This window comes from Neovison vison, chromosome 1, assembly GCF_020171115.1.
Source record: "Neovison vison isolate M4711 chromosome 1, ASM_NN_V1, whole genome shotgun sequence".
NCBI lineage: Eukaryota > Metazoa > Chordata > Mammalia > Carnivora > Mustelidae > Neogale > Neogale vison.
This window is the reverse complement of record NC_058091.1, coordinates 87229144-87249497: the sequence shown is the minus strand read 5'-3', so window position 1 is coordinate 87249497 and position 20354 is coordinate 87229144. Positions and strand designations below refer to the sequence as shown.

At 47.1% G+C, this 20354-nt stretch overlaps 1 protein-coding gene across 1 annotated transcript in view; it reads left to right on the top strand.

Moving 5' to 3' along the window:
• Nucleotides 1-1775, top strand: part of LRFN2 (leucine rich repeat and fibronectin type III domain containing 2) — a 170829-nt gene extending 169054 nt beyond the window's left edge. The window contains exon 3 of the mRNA XM_044250540.1: nt 666-1775. Within this exon, the coding sequence (XP_044106475.1) occupies nt 666-1644 (979 nt within the window). The 3' untranslated portion in view covers nt 1645-1775. The remainder of the gene's footprint in view (nt 1-665) is intronic.
• Nucleotides 1776-20354: the final 18579 nt, after the last annotated feature.

The following is a 20354-nucleotide window of genomic DNA, read 5'->3' as shown; positions in this document are numbered from 1 at the left end:
GCTCCCACCACCTCCCAGAGTCTGAGGGAGATAGTTCGGGACTCACGCTGGGGTCCCTTTGTTCAGACTGGGCTTCTGCAGGCTTTAACCTCTCTGCCTCTCCGTGTCTCTCCCTCTGCCCCTCCTGTGGTCCCTCCCCTGTCTCTGCCTGAGGCCCTCCCTTCTTCTCTGTACCTCCTTCTTCTGACCTGCTCTCCACTCCCGCCTCCTCGTTCCCTTCATCTTCACACTCCTGGTCGCCTGTGTTTCTGCCTCTTCTGGGCCCTTGGGCACCTGGCCTGCGTGTGCAACTCTCCCTGACGCTTCCATCCCTGAACCTCTCTCTTGCTGCCCTTTTGACCCCCACCTGTCCTTCTCTGACTTCTTACCTGGGTCCCTCTCCTCCTCCCTCTGGGACAACTTCACCACTTCCCATGCCCTGTTCCTGTCCCCTGCCTTCCCTATGTGCCTTTGTTCCTCTTCCTATCTCCCCACCACCACACCCCCATCTCCTTGGCTCCTTTTCCTATCTCTTGGCTCATCCCTCTCTCTCCTGCTCCACCTCATTCCCTCTGTGTCCCTGTGTCTGTCTCCCTACCGCCAACCCCCTCCTGTCTCTGTCACTCTCTTTCTTTCTGTCTCTGCCGATCCTCCCTGTCTTTCCCCTCTGTGTCCACCCACTCCAGGATGATCCCAGCCTCCAACAAGGCCTTCGTGGTCAACAACCTGGTGTCAGGAACCGGCTACGACCTCTGTGTGCTGGCCATGTGGGACGACACAGCCACGACTCTCACGGCCACCAACATCGTGGGCTGCGCCCAGTTCTTCACCAAGGCTGACTACCCACAGTGCCAGTCGGTGCACAGCCAAATCCTGGGTGGCACAATGATCCTGGTCATCGGTGGCATCATCGTGGCTACACTACTGGTCTTCATCGTTATCCTCATGGTGCGGTACAAGGTCTGCAACCAGGAGGCCCCGGGCAAGCTGGCAGCCGCTGCTGTCAGCAATGTGCACTCACAAACCAATGGAGCCCCACCACCTGCTCTGGCTGGTGCGCCCGGCGGGGCCCCCACCCAGGGCCCACCCAAGGTGGTGGTACGCAATGAACTTGTGCAGTTCAGTGCCAGCCTGGCCCGGGGCAGCGACTCCTCTTCCTCCAGCTCCCTGGGCAGCGGGGAAGCCGCAGGGCTGGGACGGGGTCCCTGGAGGCTCCCACCCCCTGCCCCCCGCCCCAAGCCTAACCTTGACCGCCTGATGGGGGCCTTTGCCTCCCTGGACCTCAAGAGTCAGAGAAAGGAGGAGCTGCTGGACTCCAGGACTCCAGGCGGGAGAGGGTCTGGGACATCGGCCAGGGGCCACCACTCGGACCGAGAGCCACTGCTGGGGCCGCCTGCAGCCCGGGCCAGGAGCCTGCTCCCCTTGCCCCTGGAGGGCAAGGCCAAACGCAGCCATTCCTTCGACATGGGGGACTTTGCTGCTGCAGCTGCGGCGGCTGGAGGGGTCGCCCCCGGTGGCTACAGCCCACCTCGGAGGGTCTCGAACATCTGGACAAAGCGCAGCCTCTCTGTCAATGGCATGCTCTTGCCCTTTGAGGAGAGTGACCTGGTGGGGGCCCGGGGGACTTTTGGCAGCTCTGAGTGGGTGATGGAGAGCACGGTGTAGGCCTGGGGGGGGGCCTTCTCCCGCTCACCCTTGCAGAGTGGACGAAGGGGAAAGAATCTGTACCGGCAAGTCTTTGTGGAGTTCCCATGGTGATGTTTACATCTAGGGACAGTTTCGTCTCCCTGTCAACGCCCCCCCCCCACCAACCCACACCACCTTCTAAGCCTGTCCCCCACCACCCAGCTGGGGTGTGCTCAGGGAAAGCGGATTCAATCGCTAAAATGTTGGACTGAGCCCTGAGTGTTTGGAAAGGCAGACTCCCTCCTTTCTGATCACGAATGTAGTGTGTAAGCAAGAGGCTTTGGATTGCTTATGGTTTTTATTTCTTAATTTATTTTTCCCACTTCCCAGACTCCTCCTCTTCATTCACACAGATCATGGAGAACTTACTCTTCACGTGAGGGTGCATTCCCAGCAGACCTGGTAGTGGGAGATTTTTGTCTTTTGACAAGAGAAGGGAAAGAGTCCGACTCCACACTTGTTTGGAGGGAAGACTGTGGCATCTTCTGCCCAGACTCCTTCCCAACTGTCCACATGCTTGGGGGAGATGGACAACCACCCCCATATTTGATCTAGCTCCCTCTGCTCAGTTATCATGACCCACACCCATGACAGCAGGCTAAGCCAGAAGGGTAACTTCCAGAACTTCTTATGTGTGGGAAAGAGAGAAGAGTTTTATGAGCCATAAGGGTATAAAGGACATAAATTTCTGGAGTTGCTGTAAGATTTTTACCTCTTTTGGGGGGAAGCTGGGACCAAAATTCCCCATGAGCTTATGGCGGGCCAAGAAGGCTTCTCTTGAGGAAAGCAAAGTGGAGTGGCAAAAGGAGCACTGGACTTGGAGTCCAAAGCTCTCAGTTTGGGTTCCGGAGCCACCACTGAGTAACCAGCTGAACACCTTGGGCAAGACCCTTTTCTTTTTGGACCTCAGTCTCTTAACTCCCAAACTACTGGATTGTACCCAGTCTTTGATGCCCCTCAAGTTCCAAGGACTAATGAAATCTTCTGTGACTCTAGATGTAATGGCTTCCAGATCAGCAGCATGAGCAGCACAAGCTGGTAGAGCATCCCTATTTTTCCTACTTGACACAGAGGGAGAATTCTAGAGGTTTGGGAGGGGGACATCGGAATCTGTGGTAGAGTTTTGAAGTTTGAAGAGGTGTTTGTAATCATCTCATCCTTAACCCTCTCTCCCTCCCCCACCCACCTCAGAGTATATAGGACTTGCCCAAGGTCACACAGTGAGTTAGTGACTAAGTCAGTGCAGGTGCCAAGGCCACCTCCTAGGATGCTGTTTGGAATCCATTATGCTGTCTTCACCCCGACTCAGGCATTTCTGTGTCTAAAGTCCATTCCTTGTTTGTTCCTGAGGAAGGTGGCCCACGGTGGGACATAGGGGACAACTTTCCTGGATGCCAGCTTTGAGGAAGATCCATCCATCCATGGAAATGACAGAGGGTGATGGGCAGGTGCAGCCAGGTTTCTTTCTACCATGGGATGAACCCCCACACCCCAGACCATGTCAAGAGGGGGCAGAGGACATGTAGCCAGGGAGAAACTATTCTAGAAGCATCTGGAGGACTTTCTCCTGCATCTCTGTCTCTCCTGGTCTCCGTCTCTTCCAGATCTCTCCTCGCTGCCAACATACTACCTCTCCCTCGGTCTCCCCAAACCATTCCTTGCTCTTCTGAGGCTCTGCCATTGATCTAGCTTCTCTCCTGTTCTTCTCCCTCCTTCCACTTGCCAACCACACTGCATACAATGTCTAGGTGAGTCTACTTCTGCTGAAGGGTTCTGGTGGGCTCAGACCTGGCGCTGAGCTGGCAGCCTCCAGTCCCACTTGGAACACACAAGAAGCTGGTGGGGAACTGTCTATGCAGATTGCCTTCTGGCTTCAGGCCAGGAGCCTCCAAATCCCTTATCTTTGTCCTTCTCCCTTCTACCCCTCCTTCCTTCTCTCACCTTCCCTCCACTCTCCTATCTTCATTCTTCTTCTTTCTGTTGACCTTCTGCCTTCCCCAGTCCCTTTCTGGTCCTGATGGTCATTAGTAGCCCAGGACAGTCTCTTCCTGAGACACATTAATTTTCTAGGTCAGTCCTGGGGCCAGAGCATAGGCTTTCCCCAGTCACGGTGGCAACCACGGAATTAGGTGACTTGAACAGAGATCTCTCTCCCTCCCTCTTCCCCTGCCCAAGTTTCTCTTCTCTCCTTTTCCTCCCTGAACTTTTCTTGTTCAGTATTTCTAAATGTAGCCATTTAAGAAGTGACCCGGAATACCACCTTTCTTTTTGCTTTTGGGTTTGGACACCCAGAAGGTAATGGTGGACACCGGAAGGGGAGGAACCAACCATATATTTCAGTCAGTGGCCCCGAGCTCTGTCATGACATGATATGTACTTGCACTTGTGTTTGTCATGTTTCTGACTCGGAGTTTTGGAAAGCAGCATCCATGTGGTCAGAATATAAATGCCAACTTTCTTTGCTAAAAAAGAAATGTACAGTAAAATGTACAGTTTAAAAAACAAAACCAACCACACTCCTTGGGAGAGAGAAAAAAAGAACATTCTCCTATCTGTGAATGTCTGCTGTTCATTTCTCTGGAAACTGCGGTTTTCTGAAGGTGGCTTTGAAGTGGCATTTTCTCTTGCACCTGTGTTTGTTACTGCCCAGTGGGAGCCTGCTTCCTGCCAAGTTCATATATAAGATGGGAATCGTCTGAAATAAGAGAGAATGGGGTCGTCCTTCTGAAATAAAGAACAGTAGAGGGATCTGGAGGGAAGCTCCAGGCGAAGAAGGAATGGTCCATCCTCCGCGGCCCTGCCTGTCCCACCTGGTATCGCAGACTTGCCCTGCCTCCTTTTTCCTGTACTGTGGCCACCACCACACTTAACCGCTAGGGGCGCATGGACACCTCCCACCCATCTTGGTTGAGCCTTGGATGACAGTTTTTCAAAAAGGTTATTTCATGGGGAAACTTGGGACAACAAACCAAAGCATAAACCCAAGGTATAGAAATGAATAAATTTCTCTGGAAACAGCTTCCCAACCCTAGCTACATCTAGTGGCTAGATTAGCACTGTCCAACTGGAATAAAGTTGGACATGGCCCACATGGTCATTTTAAATTTTCCAGTGGCTGCATTAAATCAAGTATGAAGAAACGGGTGGAATTAATTTTAATAATATATTTTATCTAATCCAATATATACAAAAGAATATTATTTTAATGTGTGATCACTATAAAATTGTTAATAAGACCTTTAAGTTTGGGGTAGGGAGGGGGAGTTTTATTGCCCCCTAAGTTTTGGAAATCGAGTGTGTGCTCTCAATCCAGACTAGCTATGTTGAAAGTGCTTGAGAGCCACATGTAGCCATTACTGGTCACTGTATGGGACAGAGCAACTCTAGACAGAGAGTGATTGACTTGCCAGCATACCCTGTGGAAGGGGAAGGAGGCTAACAGTTACTGAGCACCTACAGTTTCCAGGTCCTGCGCTGCTATTAATTAGACATTTCTCACTGCAGCCTCTCAAAGTAGATATTCTCATGCTGATTTCACAGATGAAGAGCCTGAGGCCCAAGAGAGGTTAAGTAACTTGCCCAAGGTCACGCAATAAGTCTGGCCACAGAGCCTCAGCTCTTTCCAGAACATCACCCCCTATTCTTTCTTCCTCCCTTCACCCCACTATGGATTGTATTTTAGACTGGTGGAAGTCCTCAGATTTATAGCCTAATCTGGAAGCTCTTGGTTTGGCCTCAAGGTCTGGTAAAATTCTCAAGTGTTGACTCCAAGTAAAGGCCCCTTGGTTAAGTGGTTTTCTCTGACCTAACACCGGCCTTTCTGGCCCTTCTTGGCCTGTGTAACACATTCCCTCCCCTGACAGGAAAAACTTCCCCAGGCTTCAGAAGGTCCTGTTCAGACCACCCTTGTGATCAGCCCTTCTCCTGGCCTGGAGACTTCTAGAAGATCCCTTGCTTAATAGCCTTTCACGCCCAGCCTCATCTGGTCCCCCGGGCCCTGAAAGCCTGTGACTTCATCCCTGTAGGATAGAAAGCCTCACGCCAGCTCCCTCCAATGACCAACCCCATCTTCCCACCACTTCCTGTCCCTAAACTCTCGTCCCTATCAGGAGAAGCATTCGCCCACCCAGATCCTCTTTCCCGATTGAGAGAAGCTTCCATTCTCTGCTCTTTTACAGAGAAGAGGTAGCTGATACACTCTGAGCCCAACCGAATTATTAAGCTTCCTGACAAATACTCCAACGCCCTTTTCCCCAAATTCTTGATAATGAGATTCCTCAGTTTCTCCTCAAAGGAGATGCTTTTCATTTTGCCATCATAACACTGCTGAAAGTCCAAAAGAATTTATGCACATTTTTTAAGGGATATAATTTCCAGCTGGTTAAAAGGAAGGTCATTGTCTCAGGCTTCCCCCTCCCAAGAGAAGTAGTACTTTTTCTCCCCAGGTATCTAGGGTACTGATTTTCTGAAGCACAGCCTGGGTATTTGCGTGTCTTCTATTTTCTGTTCTCTGTGTGTCTGCAGTGAGGGTTTCAGGGCTTGAGCCAGCGAGGCGGGACTTCCTCTGTTCTTACAGCTACTGCGGTCTCTGCAAACTGCTGCTGCTGAAATCGACACACTTACTCAAAAGACAAGATTTGGCAGTCAGCAGTCAAATCCCTACCACATGGTTTTAAATAGCACACCTAGATTCTCAAACCCAGCCGCTCCCGTGATGCAGTTGGCAGCAGGAAACTTGTTGTGACAAGGCTTCTCCCAGGTAAATACCTTAGGTTTCTACCTTTGCAGAATAGAATTGGACCCACCCAGGTTGCTCTCCCAACATCTACATGGAACACTGCTGCCTTTACAGTTTAAAGATAACTTTTTTTTTTCTTTCAGGCTTTAAACCCAAGATTTTCGTTTCTGATCTTTCACGATCTCATTTAAAGTCTCCCACAACACAGCCAGTCAGTGTTTACTACAGGGCTCAGGATTTCCCTTCCCTACAGTCTCTAGCAGAGGGAATTGTTATGCTCTCCAATAGACCGAAGAGGGGAGCTGGCCTTTGCATCTCAAGCTATCCTGTGATGCCCATCATAGCCGCATAGCATCTTCTGATGGACCCAGCCATCTTGCCGGTGTCCTCATTTTGGATTCTTGGCATCTTCCTTCAGCTCACTGACTCCAAGCAAATGGGCCCAGATTGCAGGCTCTTGCCTGGTTATTTTCCTCTTCTTGCTGGGGTCCTTGAGCTTCTAGCTCTTTTAGCCAACAGCCGAACATGCTCCTGGTGAATGAGAGCCACTATTCTCCCCCAGCATCTTGCACTGGTGTCTGGGGGACTGCGGCAAGGAAGATCTCATTATCTCATCCCTTTCTGAGATGTCAGTGCATCCTGCAGACACCCGCTTGGTTTCTTAGTGGTGAGGGGGTGAAACTGGAATTGCACCCATCTCCATGGGATCCCCAAACCCATCTGGTCTGCAGCCAATCAGCCCACTGACCAGCCTCCCACGGCCTCAGGTCGCCCTGTCCAGCTGCCCATCTGCTTAAGTGATGATGAGCACACCCCCTCTTCTTTCACCACCTCCTCTGTACCATGTGTTCATTGGTGCTCCCTGGCCACCCAGCAGCGACTTGACCAGGGGTGAGTTCGCTTTCCCTTGACACCTCCTATGCTGTATTTGAGGTGTCTCCTGTTTCCCAAACTGTACTTACCTCTGTTAGCTGAACTTCCTGACACTGTTCCCGCTTTCTCACAAAGAAAAAACCACAGAGCCTCAAGCCCCCATCACCGACTCGGCACATCCTGATAAGAGGCAGGTATCTCGTTCACTATTGGAAAAAGAATGTTATGAAGAAGAAGAGAGTGAAGTCTTGGGTTATACCTACTAATTCTGAATGTTTCCCTCCTGGGTTCCCTATCACATTCCACCCATTCCTCCGGGGATCTCTCGAGGATACGATTCTGCCTGTCTACCCAGGATGGGCTAGTTGCCTTATTTACCCAGACCAATACGGGGAACGTTTTATCCCTTCATTAGGTTGACATGAAATTAACATTTTCCAAGTGGACATTGAACTTCAAAATTAAATTGCTAATAATAGCTGACATTATTGAGAATTTTCCTATGTGCCACGCGCTGTTCTAAGAGCTTGGTGTAATCTCACTTTATTACCAAAACAACACAATGGAGTAGGTATTATTAACATTCCCGTTGGGGAAGCTAAGGTAGAGAGGGGTTAAATAACTTGCCCCACATCACACAGTGAGTGAGTGGCAGAGTTGGATAAACATTCAATAAATGGATTTGCACTGAGTTACCTGCAGAGCTGCAAAGGCGAATAGAAACACAGTTTGCTGGGTTTCATGTCAAAGGCCTGAATCCTGGTGTGTGAACCTTGAATTTGAGAAGACCCAGCCCAGTAGAAAAAGTGAGAGAGGTGGAGAAATCAGCGCCGTAGGCATTCAACATGCACTTGCTGACCTGCTGTGTGCCCCACACTGTGCCTGGTTTTAAAAAGAAATCGAAATAAAAGTGAAGGACACTGTGCATGCCCTTGAGGGCCTTGCATGTTTCCCGGAGGGCCAGGGACATGAGCTAGTTTCTGTATCTCTGATTTTGCAAAGATCGTTCGTTTTTTATTTCAAGATAATGTATAGCTCTGGGGAACCTACTATCCTGGAGGAGATGGCTGGATGGATGGACTGGTCAGGGCCACAAGCCCCAGGTGGCACCTCTGGCTGGAAGAATTCACTGGATTTTAAGTTCCAAAGGAAACTGGCATGGGGACTGATGAGGTTTGTGCCAAACAGGAACCAGGCAGGACTGGAATCCTGCACCTGGGCAAGCAGGGGTAGATGGCGGCAACTAGCTGTCCCAGGAGTTTTTGAGGAGGAGTGGTGGGAAGTAGGAAGGAGAGAGCCAAGGAGTCCTGGAAGAGGGGCAGTTGCAGAGAACTTGGTGTGTGTTGGGGGGGTGGGGGGGATGGTCCCGAGTAACCCAAGGCAAATACAATTGTTCCCGTGGGTGAGGGGCCCTTTAGTGGGAAGAGCTGGGTTCAGAGTCATCTCTTGGCCCTGGTTTCCTTCCTGGTAAAGTATCAATGGTAAGTATCAGCTTTGGTAAGTATGCCTGAGAAGTACCATGTAGTTCAATAGATCACACATCAGACTGGAAAAGGCAGAGTGATAACAGTCATTATTATTAATGATATGCATCATTGAAAACATTATTATAAATTATAGGGAATTAGTGACAATATTAGGTATCTCAGACTCAGAGAATCTTAGGGCTGCCAGAGCTATCAGGGGCCATCCCCTCTAGCCTCAATGGGGATTAGAATCTTCTGTTCAATATCCATGAAAACTGTCATTAATCTTATTACAAGCAAGATTGTGCATGATGAATTTCAGAGTTCATCCCAGGCAGGAAGTGGCTCCCCGTACTCCAATCAGATCAAGGCCTGATGGTTATGACACCATATTCCTGGTGGGCCCATGTGGAGCCATCATTCCTGCCTTCACAAGAAATCTAGAGGCCAGACAAAAAAGCAGCTCTCAGAATGCTGTGGCTAAAATCATGATGGGAAACTAGGTACAGAGCCAGGACCTTGGCTGAGAAAATCTCCATGGGGGAGGATGCTGCTCCCTTGCCAAATCACTGTTGGTCTCCATGACACTGAGAAAAGGAAGGAGGCCAGAAAGGGGCATAAAGCACATGGTAGCCTCTGCAGTCCCTGATGCTCGTTCATGTTGCGAGATCTACAGTCCCAGTAGCAGCAAGGAGGACCTGGAAAATCCCTGAGTGCACCCCTGGGCTCCCTTGCTTATCAATTCCCTGATCCCTGCTCACCCTTTATCCTCATTCCAGGTCTGGCATAATAACCAAAGTCTAACAACTGGGCTCTGGAATGACCTAAATGCTGCCACCAATGAGAAAGCAAGTGTGTTTTCCAAGTTCTTATAGAGTTTATGGAGCAGAAGATGGTCTCAAATAAAATCTTCAGATCCCAGAACATGTGTTCCCATCACTCCCAACCCCCATACACCCCCCACTGCCCCCAGCCACTGCAGTGATGGCTGTACTGCTACAGCAAAATACAAGTAAGGCCCAGAAGGCAACCAGAAGAAGGAAAGAAAATATCCACATCGTGGAAGGACAATCAAGCCTGGAAGAGGTGAAAAAGGATATGGGGCCCTGGATAGCTGCAGCATAGGGCTGAAAAGGGTGATTTTGCCAGGAATTCCCCATGGCATAAGGCTCTCTCAGCCCTTCAGTGCCAGGTCAGCTGGAACAGGGTCAGAGACCATGGTCTACTGTTGGTTAAGAAGGGGGGAGGTGAGAGGGATCAGGCAAGCATGAGTAGGGAAGAGGTAAGAGGTAGAATCAGAGGAACAATTGGGAAGAGACAGCTGTGTGAATCCAGGGTATAGGTCTAGCCCATCTGCCACCTACATCCAGAAGAGGACAAGAGAGCAGAGGTCTGCAATGGGGCTCCATCTGGAGCATCCTTGTGGGTCCTCTACATAGTGAAGCCAGGAGACAAGTGGGTCCACCAAGACACCGAGGTCGTTTTCAGGATTTGGGTGTTTGTACTGTATATGTCTTGAGGCTCTTCTTCTTCCCTGTGGGAAGGCAAAGGCTCCTGACCTCGTATAAGAAGAGACGCTCATTGGCAAATCATGACTGTGTCTCTACCTGGACATCAAGGTTTAGTAAAGGAGGAAAGGATTGGCTTTTCCATGAATACTGGAGGCTCTAGGGCATGGCCTCACCATTAAATCCACTTGTCTCTTCTAGGTCTCCATGAAGGCATGATTGGACACCACATGAGTGGAGAGTGACTGAGGGTGATGAGCCCTTGACCTTCCAGATTATTCCAGGGTAAATTTATTGAGGGAGAGCTGTTGCACAGAAGAGTAGATGTCTTTCAGAAAGTTTTGTGGAATCTGGGTTGGCCATAAAGCAGCTAGGGAAGGGGACACTTAGGACTCTCCTCTCTTGGTTGTGAGGCAACATGAATAGTAAAGCTCTTTGTTGAAGAGTCCGTTATACAAAGGGCTGTCCAAGCAGGGTAGAGGAACTCATGTGATTTTGTGAACAGTGCAGTAAGCATCTTGCATAGTTCATGTGCTATTACTTATAATCCTACAAGGATTATGACACAAGGGTTAGAGCACCCATTTTACCACTGAGAAAACTGAGACACAGAAAGGATACACAACTTGCTGCAGTCATATAATTACCCAGGGAAGAGCTGGGTAATTAGTCACCTGATAATTGGAGTTGCCCCAAGTTTATCAAAGAACAGTGAAGGACTCCCCGTGAATCACCTGGAAAGAATCATGTGAGCGATGCGAGTTAAAAACAAAAATATAACATTAAAATTTGGAAGACATGGAGAGATCTATTGAACAAATATTTAATGACTTCTCTGTGCCTGTCCTAGTAGTGCCTGTGAGAAAGAGACTGCCCCAAAAGCCTTAAACATCCCGAAAAACTGAGGATTTAACAAGCCCCAAGTCCCTATTTGCTTTTTTGCTTTTGTTTTCTAAAATTTTGGGGGTAGGAGGAATAAGCCAGTAGGCCCAACAGGTCAAGTGCACTGCAGACCCTCTCCTTCAAGGGAGCTGAAGCTTTTTCCTGTTTTCAGTATCCTCATCTGTAAAATGGCCATGGTATCCCTCTACCTCCAAGGAACCCCTGGTTTGTAAATCACAGAGCTCTTCATAGCTACACAAATAACCCGTAACATTTGAGAAGTCACCAATTCATGATGATTAATGACCTGGATCAATGATAACAGTTATAAATTACAGAACACTAATGATTATTATATGGGTATTAAGCCCAGAGTCTCAGGGCTGGAAAGATCAGAAATCTCCAAATAAACTCTCCTCTGCTCATCAATATCCCTGTCAGGTGGTATTATTCTGATTACAATTGATTCTATACTTTTAAGTTCCCCAAGGTAGAGAATGCATTTACTCATTCCCTATGCCCCAATGAGCTCCATGCTTGAAGACTGTGGCTCCAGCTTTGTACCATTCCTGCTCCTTAGGAGACCCCAGAGTCATTACAGAAAACTCCCAGAATATTTCATGGTACTCACTGGAGTGGAAAAACACAGAGCAAGGACCCCCAAGGTGGGGAGTCTTAGGGAGATCTGTTCTCTTGCCAAATCAGCTCTGGTCTTCACGGCACACGGGCAAAACAAGAAAGGAAGAGGGGGGCAGGGCACTGGGCAACCTCTGAAGCCCCAGTGAGTGAATGCTTTGTTTTCTGAGAGGACTTTTATTACCAACTGTGAGACCCAGGAAAGCTGCCCACCACCTGCCAGGTGCACAGCACAGGCCCATTGATGGGGTACCTGTACTCTTTGATCAACAACCCTGTCCCACCAGGAATTGCTTCCTTATTAGTTCTCCCTTTATCCTTAATCAAGGACCTGGAGAACTAAGTTAAAAAAATAGTAACTAATAAAATTCCAGTAGGAATTTCTCAGTAGGAATCACTATTTACCCCCTTTTACATCCTTCCTAGTGACCTGACATTCCAATGGAGAAATTTGTTCCTTTGGTTCTTGCCTTATCACAAGGCAGATGCTCAAAGAAAACCCTGCCAGGTGTCTAGCAAACTACCTGGTGTCTGGTCTTTCAGAGTGACAAGCATGGTTTAAAGAGGGAGATGGGGAGAGCCAGGGATACCCTTTATTAACAGCCCTCCCTGCCTTCCCTCATTGCCCCCTTCTCTGTGGTACGAACACCGTCCACTGGTTTTGGATGGAAAGAAAAGGACTATTCAGTCTTCTGATTCAGGACACCAATCACAAGTCCCAGCAGTCAAGGACACAAAGCCTTTATTAAGTTGGTCTACCCAAGCAACTGAGGTCTGAGGGGCTCAGTCCCCTCTGGGTGTCTGGCCAGGCCCCTTGACTCTATAGGCCTCCTTCATGGAAGGACAGTTCTGAGGAACAAGATAATGCACAAAAGAGGGAGAATATACCCAAGTGAAGAGCCAAGTTTCCATGTTGATGGTAAATGGAAGAGTCTTTGGGTCTGAGCGGAGTTCTGGGACAAAGGGGGAAAAGAGGGGAAGGGACCCACCCTCTGTACTGATACCAAAGCCTATAGTGGGGCTCCTGCTCATGCCCAGCCCTCTCTACTGAGGAGTCCTGTGAGTCCTGACCTTTGAAGGAACCCTGACCCGTGAGGGGTAGGTCTTCTCCTGCTGCCTGAAGGAAGCTCAAACCTCCTCCATGAAGGGAGAGAGAGTACTGGATATCTTGAGGGGGAAGGGGGAGTGTGGCACAGAGAACAAAAGCCCCAGGTCCCACTAGCAGATCCTTTTCCGGAGAGCTAACACTTCAGGAAAGTCTGCAAAAGGAGGAGCCGGGCATGGTCCTGCTGTGAGGGGACTCCTGAAGGGTGGCTTCCTAGTTCCTAGAAGATGACCACGTGCACGAACAGCCACCATGCTCTTGGTTATGGCTTGACCGAGGATCATGGGCAGTGGCCCGCCCTGTGAAAGTAAAAGGACATCAGGAGAAACTCCATACATGGAAAGGCCGCAGTGGGGGATAAGCCCACACTGTTAAAACCGCAAGCAATCTGTAGTCCACTTGTTTTCAAAAGACATCCCCTCACTCCCCTTCTTACCGAGACTCTGACCTCGGCGGTGTTTCCATCCTGTCCTGTTTCAGGTGAGAGGGCATGCTGGCAACGGGGTGGTGTCTTCCCCACGCCACTGCCCCCCGCCCCCCAGCGTAGGAGGGAGACCCTGGCCTTGCAAAGGAGATCTCCTGGCCTCAGGTCTGCACTTCCGTCCAACCCACAACCCCCTCCCCTCTCCGCGGGAAGGGAGGGGAGACTAAAAGCAGGATGAGGAACGTCCAACCCACAACCCCCTCCCCTCTCCGCGGGAAGGGAGGGGAGACGAAAAGCAGGATGAGGAACGTCCTGCAAACCCCCACCCCCAGCGCCTCAGGCTGGGGGTCGGGCAGGTAGCAGCCCCGCCAGGCTCCTCTGGCTTCTCCAAATCCTGCGCTGTCCCCCCACCTGCAGGCGGCGACCCCTCGGGAAGGGGGGACAGCATCCTTCCACGGGAGACAGAATACACAGGTAAACGGAAATGCGAGGGGGGAGCCCGCGGCAAGGGGAGGGGCTCAGCACGGGCTTCCAGCGGCCCCCGGCCGGCAGCCAGGCAGCCCTGGCCGCGTCCCCAGGAGGGCAGAGAGGTGGCCTTGGGGACAAAGGCCGCAACATCTGCAACCAACCTGGGGTAAGCGAGGGGGATCCCAGTTCCCCACAATCTGGGCCTCGGGGAGTTTCCTGCATCCTTAAAGGAGTTCTGATCTTCCTTGGGGGGTGGAGGGGGTGCTCCTAAACCGGTCTGTCAGCTACGAAGTCAACTCACAGCCATCTCGAAGATACTAAGCAAGGCGCTGCCGAAAATTAACCGCCAACGGCTGGCGCTGCCGCCGTTGGCCACGCCCATCTCCCCGCCCCCGCGTCCCTCTTCCAATCAGAGGCCGCGCTCCTCCCCCGGCGCGCCCCCGCCGACCGCCGTGAGTCACGATCGCGGACTCGAGAGGGTCTGCGGGCTTCCGAGGAACGCTGCTCTCGTGGAGGGGGTGACCAGGTGGGAGGGGACGGAGCCCCAGGCACGCCGGAACGGGGGTCCCCCTGGGTCTAGTCTCCGAGGGCAGTGTCCTTTGCTTTATAGTTACCAGGCTGTGTGCTTCCAGAGTCCTCGCTGCCTTTTCATCCTGCCTGGGAGGAAAGCACCATCCAGAAGGCACTTGGCCTGACGTCTCACGAGAGTTAGGGGTAGAGCTGCAATTCCCACCCTCCTAACGTCCATTTCAGGCATTTTCCAACCAACCGAAGACCTCTCATTAAAGAGAAATGCTTGACCAGCCTCATCCAGCTCCTGGGGCCCCAGACCTCTAAAGAAAGCTTGGCCATTTCCCCCGCTTCCTTTCTCCCGTGCTTCAGGGCCTGGGGAACCGGGTTCTCACTAAGACCCTTAGCATCAAGTCCAGCCAAGGGGAAAGGGTTGCTGAGCTGATGAGCATGCCCCTGACCGATGAGAGGAGGACAATGCCTTAGAGGCTAGTTGGAGGCGGCTCGGGCGTTAATATTTACTGGGCACTTACTTTGAAAGACTCCCTCCTGGAAAATTCAGAATGCATCATCATATCTGAGCATCCCACATGCCTCTTTCAAAAGTGAACATAACGTAAAGTTCACCATCTTAACCACTTTAAAGTGTACAATTCGATGGCTTTTGCTATATTCATGACCTTTGTGCAACCATTACCACTACTGGTTTCCAGAACATTTTGTCACCCCACGCCCTTAAAAGAAGTCCCATACATACTAAACCGTCACTATTCTTTTCTTTAGCCTAGAGCAACACACTAATCTGTTTTCCATTTTGATGGATTCATCTATTCTGGACACTCTGTGTAAGTGAGATCACACAACATGTGTTTTTTTGTGTCTGGCTTCTTTTACCTAACATAGTGTTTTCAGGGTTTCTCCATGCTGGAGCATGTATCAGTGCTTCATTCTTTTTAAGGCCAAATAACATTCCATTGCATACATATACCTTATTTTGTTCATCCATTCACATTGGTGGACATTTTGGTTGTTTCTACTTTTCGGTTATTATGAATAATTCCACTATCAACAATTGTGGGCACATTTTTGTTTGAATTTTTGTTTCTAATTTTTTTTTTTTTTTGGATATGTACCTAGGAATGGAATTGTTGGGTCATGTGGCAGTTCTGTGTTTACCTTTTTTTTTTTTTTTAAGATTTTATTTATTTATTTGACAGAGAGAGATCACAAGCAGGCAGAGAGGCAGGCAGAGAGAGAGGAGGAAGCAGGCTCCCTGCTGAGCAGAGAGCCCGATGCGGGCCTCGATCCCAGGACCCTGAGATCATGACCTGAGCTGAAGGCAGCGGCTTAACCCACTGAGCCACCCAGGCGCCCTGTGTTTAACTTTTTGAGGAACTGCCAAAATGCTTTCCACAGTGGCTATACCATTTTACATTCCTACCAACAACATATGAAGGTTCTGGTTTCTCCTTATCAATCCTTGTTATTTTCATCTTAAAAAAAAAAAAAAGGTCATAGCCATTCTAGTAGATGTGATGTGGTATCGCATTGTGGTTTTGATTTGCATTTTCCTTGTTTATTTCATTACTTTTTTCGACTGGTTTTGTATAGTTTGTATCCTTCGCAATGTGTGATCATTAAATTCTGTTCTGTTAGATTTATGGTCAGCTAGTGATTTCACAGGAATTTCCTTAGATACTTGGAACTAAAACAAAACAAAAACAAAAACAAAACAAAAAACCCTCTTAGTTTTACTGGGTGGTGTGTGTCTACGTGTGCATGCGCGCGCATTGGGACATGCATTCAATGCTCAGCCAGACATTTTATAACTTTACCTTAGCCTTCACTTCCTGCTTGTGCAGAGCCCAGAGATCAGCCAGGGACGAGAGCTTAGGGCTTCCTCAAGTGTTTTCTGAGCATGTTCCCAGCCCTGAGTATGTGTATTGCCTTCTAGATTCCCAGAGATATGTGGCAGCATTCCAAAATCCTTATTCGTAAAAGAATTTCTATTTCTTTCTTTAAAGAATTTCATTTTCCAACCTTTCCTTCCCAGGCTTTTTAGTTTAGACTATTGTTTCCCCTAGCTGTTAGTCCTTGCCTGAGGAAGCAGCAGCTAACACACTTGATTTTAAGTATTTTTGACAAATTCTCCCTGGGTACTGCTTCAACCCTGGGATAGTTCTGAGTTAAGTGAAATAGAACAAGCTTTTTGAGACAGTTCTTCAAGAAGTCACCAGACAGGTTAAAACAAAAACTACAGTTGTTTGGAACTGGGTCTGTTCTGTTCCCTCTGGTGCCAGGTTCGTACTGGAAATACCAGCTGCTGTCGTCAGGCCACTGCTGAGCTGGGGAGTGGGAGATAGTACCAGGTAGGTTAAAATGTCACATTTCATTGAGTCTCATATGTGTTTTTCTCAGTTCATCATTCCTGTGCTTGCTGTATTATATTGATTAGATTCCAGAGTCCTGTAAATTTGATTCTCACGGTTTCTTTTTTTGGTCAGTTTATTCATTGCTCTTGTGGAAGAACAGACTTTTGGAGTTCCATACTCCACCTTTTTTGCTGATTTCACACTCTCTATTTCTCTTATAGGTAACTACTCGTTAGGAGCTAAGTTTCTGAGAAGTTTAGTTACTTGCCCATGTTGCATCCAGTAACACTAAGAATGAGGATTTGGACACAGATCATCTGACTCTAGAGCCTGTTTTATCCAATTGTTTATTGGATATTTATTCTCTCATTCAAGTAAATTAATTCTGACATCTACTAAGTGCTAGGTATAGTTCTAGAAATGCAGGATCATCTCACTGTACAAAATAGCAGATTTCTGTTCTTGAGAGCTTGTATTTTTTTGGAGGCAGATTCATAATAAACTTTAATAAATATTTCATGTTAGAACTTAAGAAGTACTTTGAAATAAAGACATTGGGATGCTTATTTTGAATAGGGACTACTATGGGAGTGATGTGAATATAATTTTTTAACATTTATATTTGTGTTGGTTGCAAATTTTGTAGAAAAGTTGTAATAATAGTACATGATTTTCTAAGTATGCTTAAGCAGATCTATTTATGGTTAAAGTTTTGTTATATTGCTTTATCTCTGTCTTATTTGATAGTAAGTTGTATAAAATTGTGCCTGTTTACTTCTTCATAATTAGCTATTTTCAAAGAATAAGGAAATTCTCTTATATAAAAGCATGGAATAGTTATCAGTTAGGAAAGTTAACATCTATACAATACTATTACCTAATCAACAGCTTATATTCTGATTCTAAATTATGCTTCAGCCTCTCAATTGATTGATTATCATATGAAATTACATTCTTTACCCCTGGCAATAGTCTTTGTTCTGAAATCTACCTAGTTTCATATTGGTATAGCCACTCCAGCTTTCTTTTGATTAGTCATAGCAGTTTAGTTTTTCCCTTTTCTTTGTCTCAATCCATTTGTGTCTGTATATTTAAAGTGAATTTTGTGGAGGCAGTGATAGTAGGGATTGCTTTTTTTTTTAATCCATTTTAACAATCCCTGTCTTTTTATTGGGTGTTTAGACCATTTACATTAATGAGATTATTTATATGGTTAGATATAAGTATATCAGCTTACAGATTGATTTTTATTCATCCCATATGTTCTTGACTTTTATTTCCTCTTCATCTTGCTTTCTTTTAAATTAATTGAACATTTTTCTCCATTTTCTCTCTTTTATTGGCTTATGAACTATAATTCTGTGTTTTGCCATTTTGGTGTTTGTTTCAGGACTTATAGTATACATCACTAAATTATCACAATTTACTTTCCAGTGATTTTATACTACATCATTATATTACAGGAAGCAACCTCTCCATAGTGTATTTCATTTAATTCCTAGTAACCTTTATGCTATCTCTGCCATACATTTCACTTCCACATATATTATAATCTTTACATGGCAAAGTTTTTCTCTTAAATATAACTATTTTTAAAGAGATTTAAATAATAACAATAAAATCTTACATGTTTATCCATATAGCTCTCATTTTCAGTGCTCTTTATTCTTTTATGAAATTTTATATTTCCAGCTGGCATCATTTTCCTCTGCCTGAAAGATTTCTTCAAAAAACCTTGTAGTATGGCTCTGCAGGCATGAATTTTTCTTGCTTTTGAATGTCTAAACAAATTATTTATTTGCATTAGTTTTTGAAAGATACTTTCACTGGATATTGAATTCTGGGTTGACAGCTTATTTTTTTCAGTACTTTAAAGATGTTGCTTCACTATCTTCTTCCTTGCATTGTTTCTGACTAGAAATCTGCTAGTGCCCTAGTCTTTTTTTTTTTTTTCTTTATGTAAGGTGTCTTTTCCATTGGCTGCTTTTATGGTTTTCTCTTTATCACTAGTTTTAAGTAATTTTATTATCTGGCTTAGAGTGGTTTTCTTTGTGTTTCTTGTGCCTGGGGTTTGTTAATCTTTTTGAGTCTGTGACCTAATAGCTTTTATCATGTTTCAAGTATTTTAAGCCAATATTTCTTCAAATTTTTAAAAAATATCTCCCTTTTCTATCCTTGCTTCTGGCGACTCCAATTATAGGTGTAATAGGCAGCATGAAGTTGTCCTACTGCTCACTGATGTTCTTTTCATTTTCTTTTTTATTATTTTTTTCCTGTATATTTCACTTTGGTTAGTTTCTATTGCTGTGTCTTAAATTCACTAATCTTTTCCTCCCCAATGCTTATCTGAGTTCTTAGTCCCATCCAGTGAGTCTTTCACATCAAGCACTGTAGTTTTTCTCTCTAGGTATTCAGTTTGGGTCTTTTTTGCATCTTCTTTGTCAATATACTAACTTTTTGAACATATAGGTTACAATTATAATAACTGTCTTAATGTCTCCGCTAAGTCCAACTTTTGTGTCCAGTTCTGGTTGGTTTTAATTAATTGACTTTCCTCCTCATTATAGGTTACATTTTCTTGCTTTTTTACGTGCCAGGTAATTTTTCATTGGATGCCAGACATTATGAATTTAAATGTGTATTTGTCCCTGGGCTTTGTTCTGAGATACAGTTAGGTTATTTGGAAAGAGTTCAGTCCTTTCAGGTTTTACATTAAATATTTGTCAGATAGAGCCAAAGCAGTGTTTAGTCTAGGTCTAATTATCCCCCACCTTTGAGGCAAGATCCTTATGAGTACTCTACACAATTCTACATGAAGTATGAGCTTTTCTAGTTCAGCTGCTTGTGTTAGGATCCTTGATCAAAGGAACGAGATCGACACAAAGAGAAAGTCAAGCAAAGCTTTATTTCGCGCCAAGCATCGAAAATAAAACTGACCAGCAGGGCCTGTCTCTTACAAAGAGGCGACCACGACCAGGACACCAACCCCGACGATTCCTCTTACCTGGGGAGGCCGCTCCCAACAATCCCCACACTCCAGACCATGCTGCTCCCGATGCTCCCTACACTCCCGAGGCTCCTGACGACACTGCTCCCAATGCTATCACTACCCCCTATGACTACTCCTACTACTCCACGCCAACCTCACAGACTAACCTTTAGTCTGTGATTGAGCCTGGCCCACACACAGGTGGCCAATGAGACCGCAACACACAGGGAAAACTGTGTAGTCACGCTCAGTCAGCAATACGGGTGGCCAATTGAATTCCAATTCACCATAGCAAATATATGCACGCCCCACTGATTGGATGTCTCCATCCAACCTGGCCCTCCCCCATATCCCAGGCCTGCAAGCAAGTTCCTCCGGGAGGGGCAGGGTCAACCCAAGCCCACAACCAAATGGCTCCCTCTGGCCAACCAGGCCCCTACACTTGGAGCAGACATTACTCTTGGCTCTGTGAGATTACCCAGCAGTGTTTCTGCTGATCCTTTCAGGAGGTTCTCTCTGTGGTTTTGGGTAGTGCTATGGTCTGAATGTGTGTTTCACTCCCAAAATTCGTATTTTGAAATCCTAGCCCCCAAAGATGATGGATTAGTAGGTAGGGCCTTTGGGGAGTACTTAAGTCATGAGCATGGAGCTCTCATGAGTGGAATTAGGTAGCCTTATAAAAGAGGCTTCAAGAAGCTCCCTGCTTTCCACTATGTGA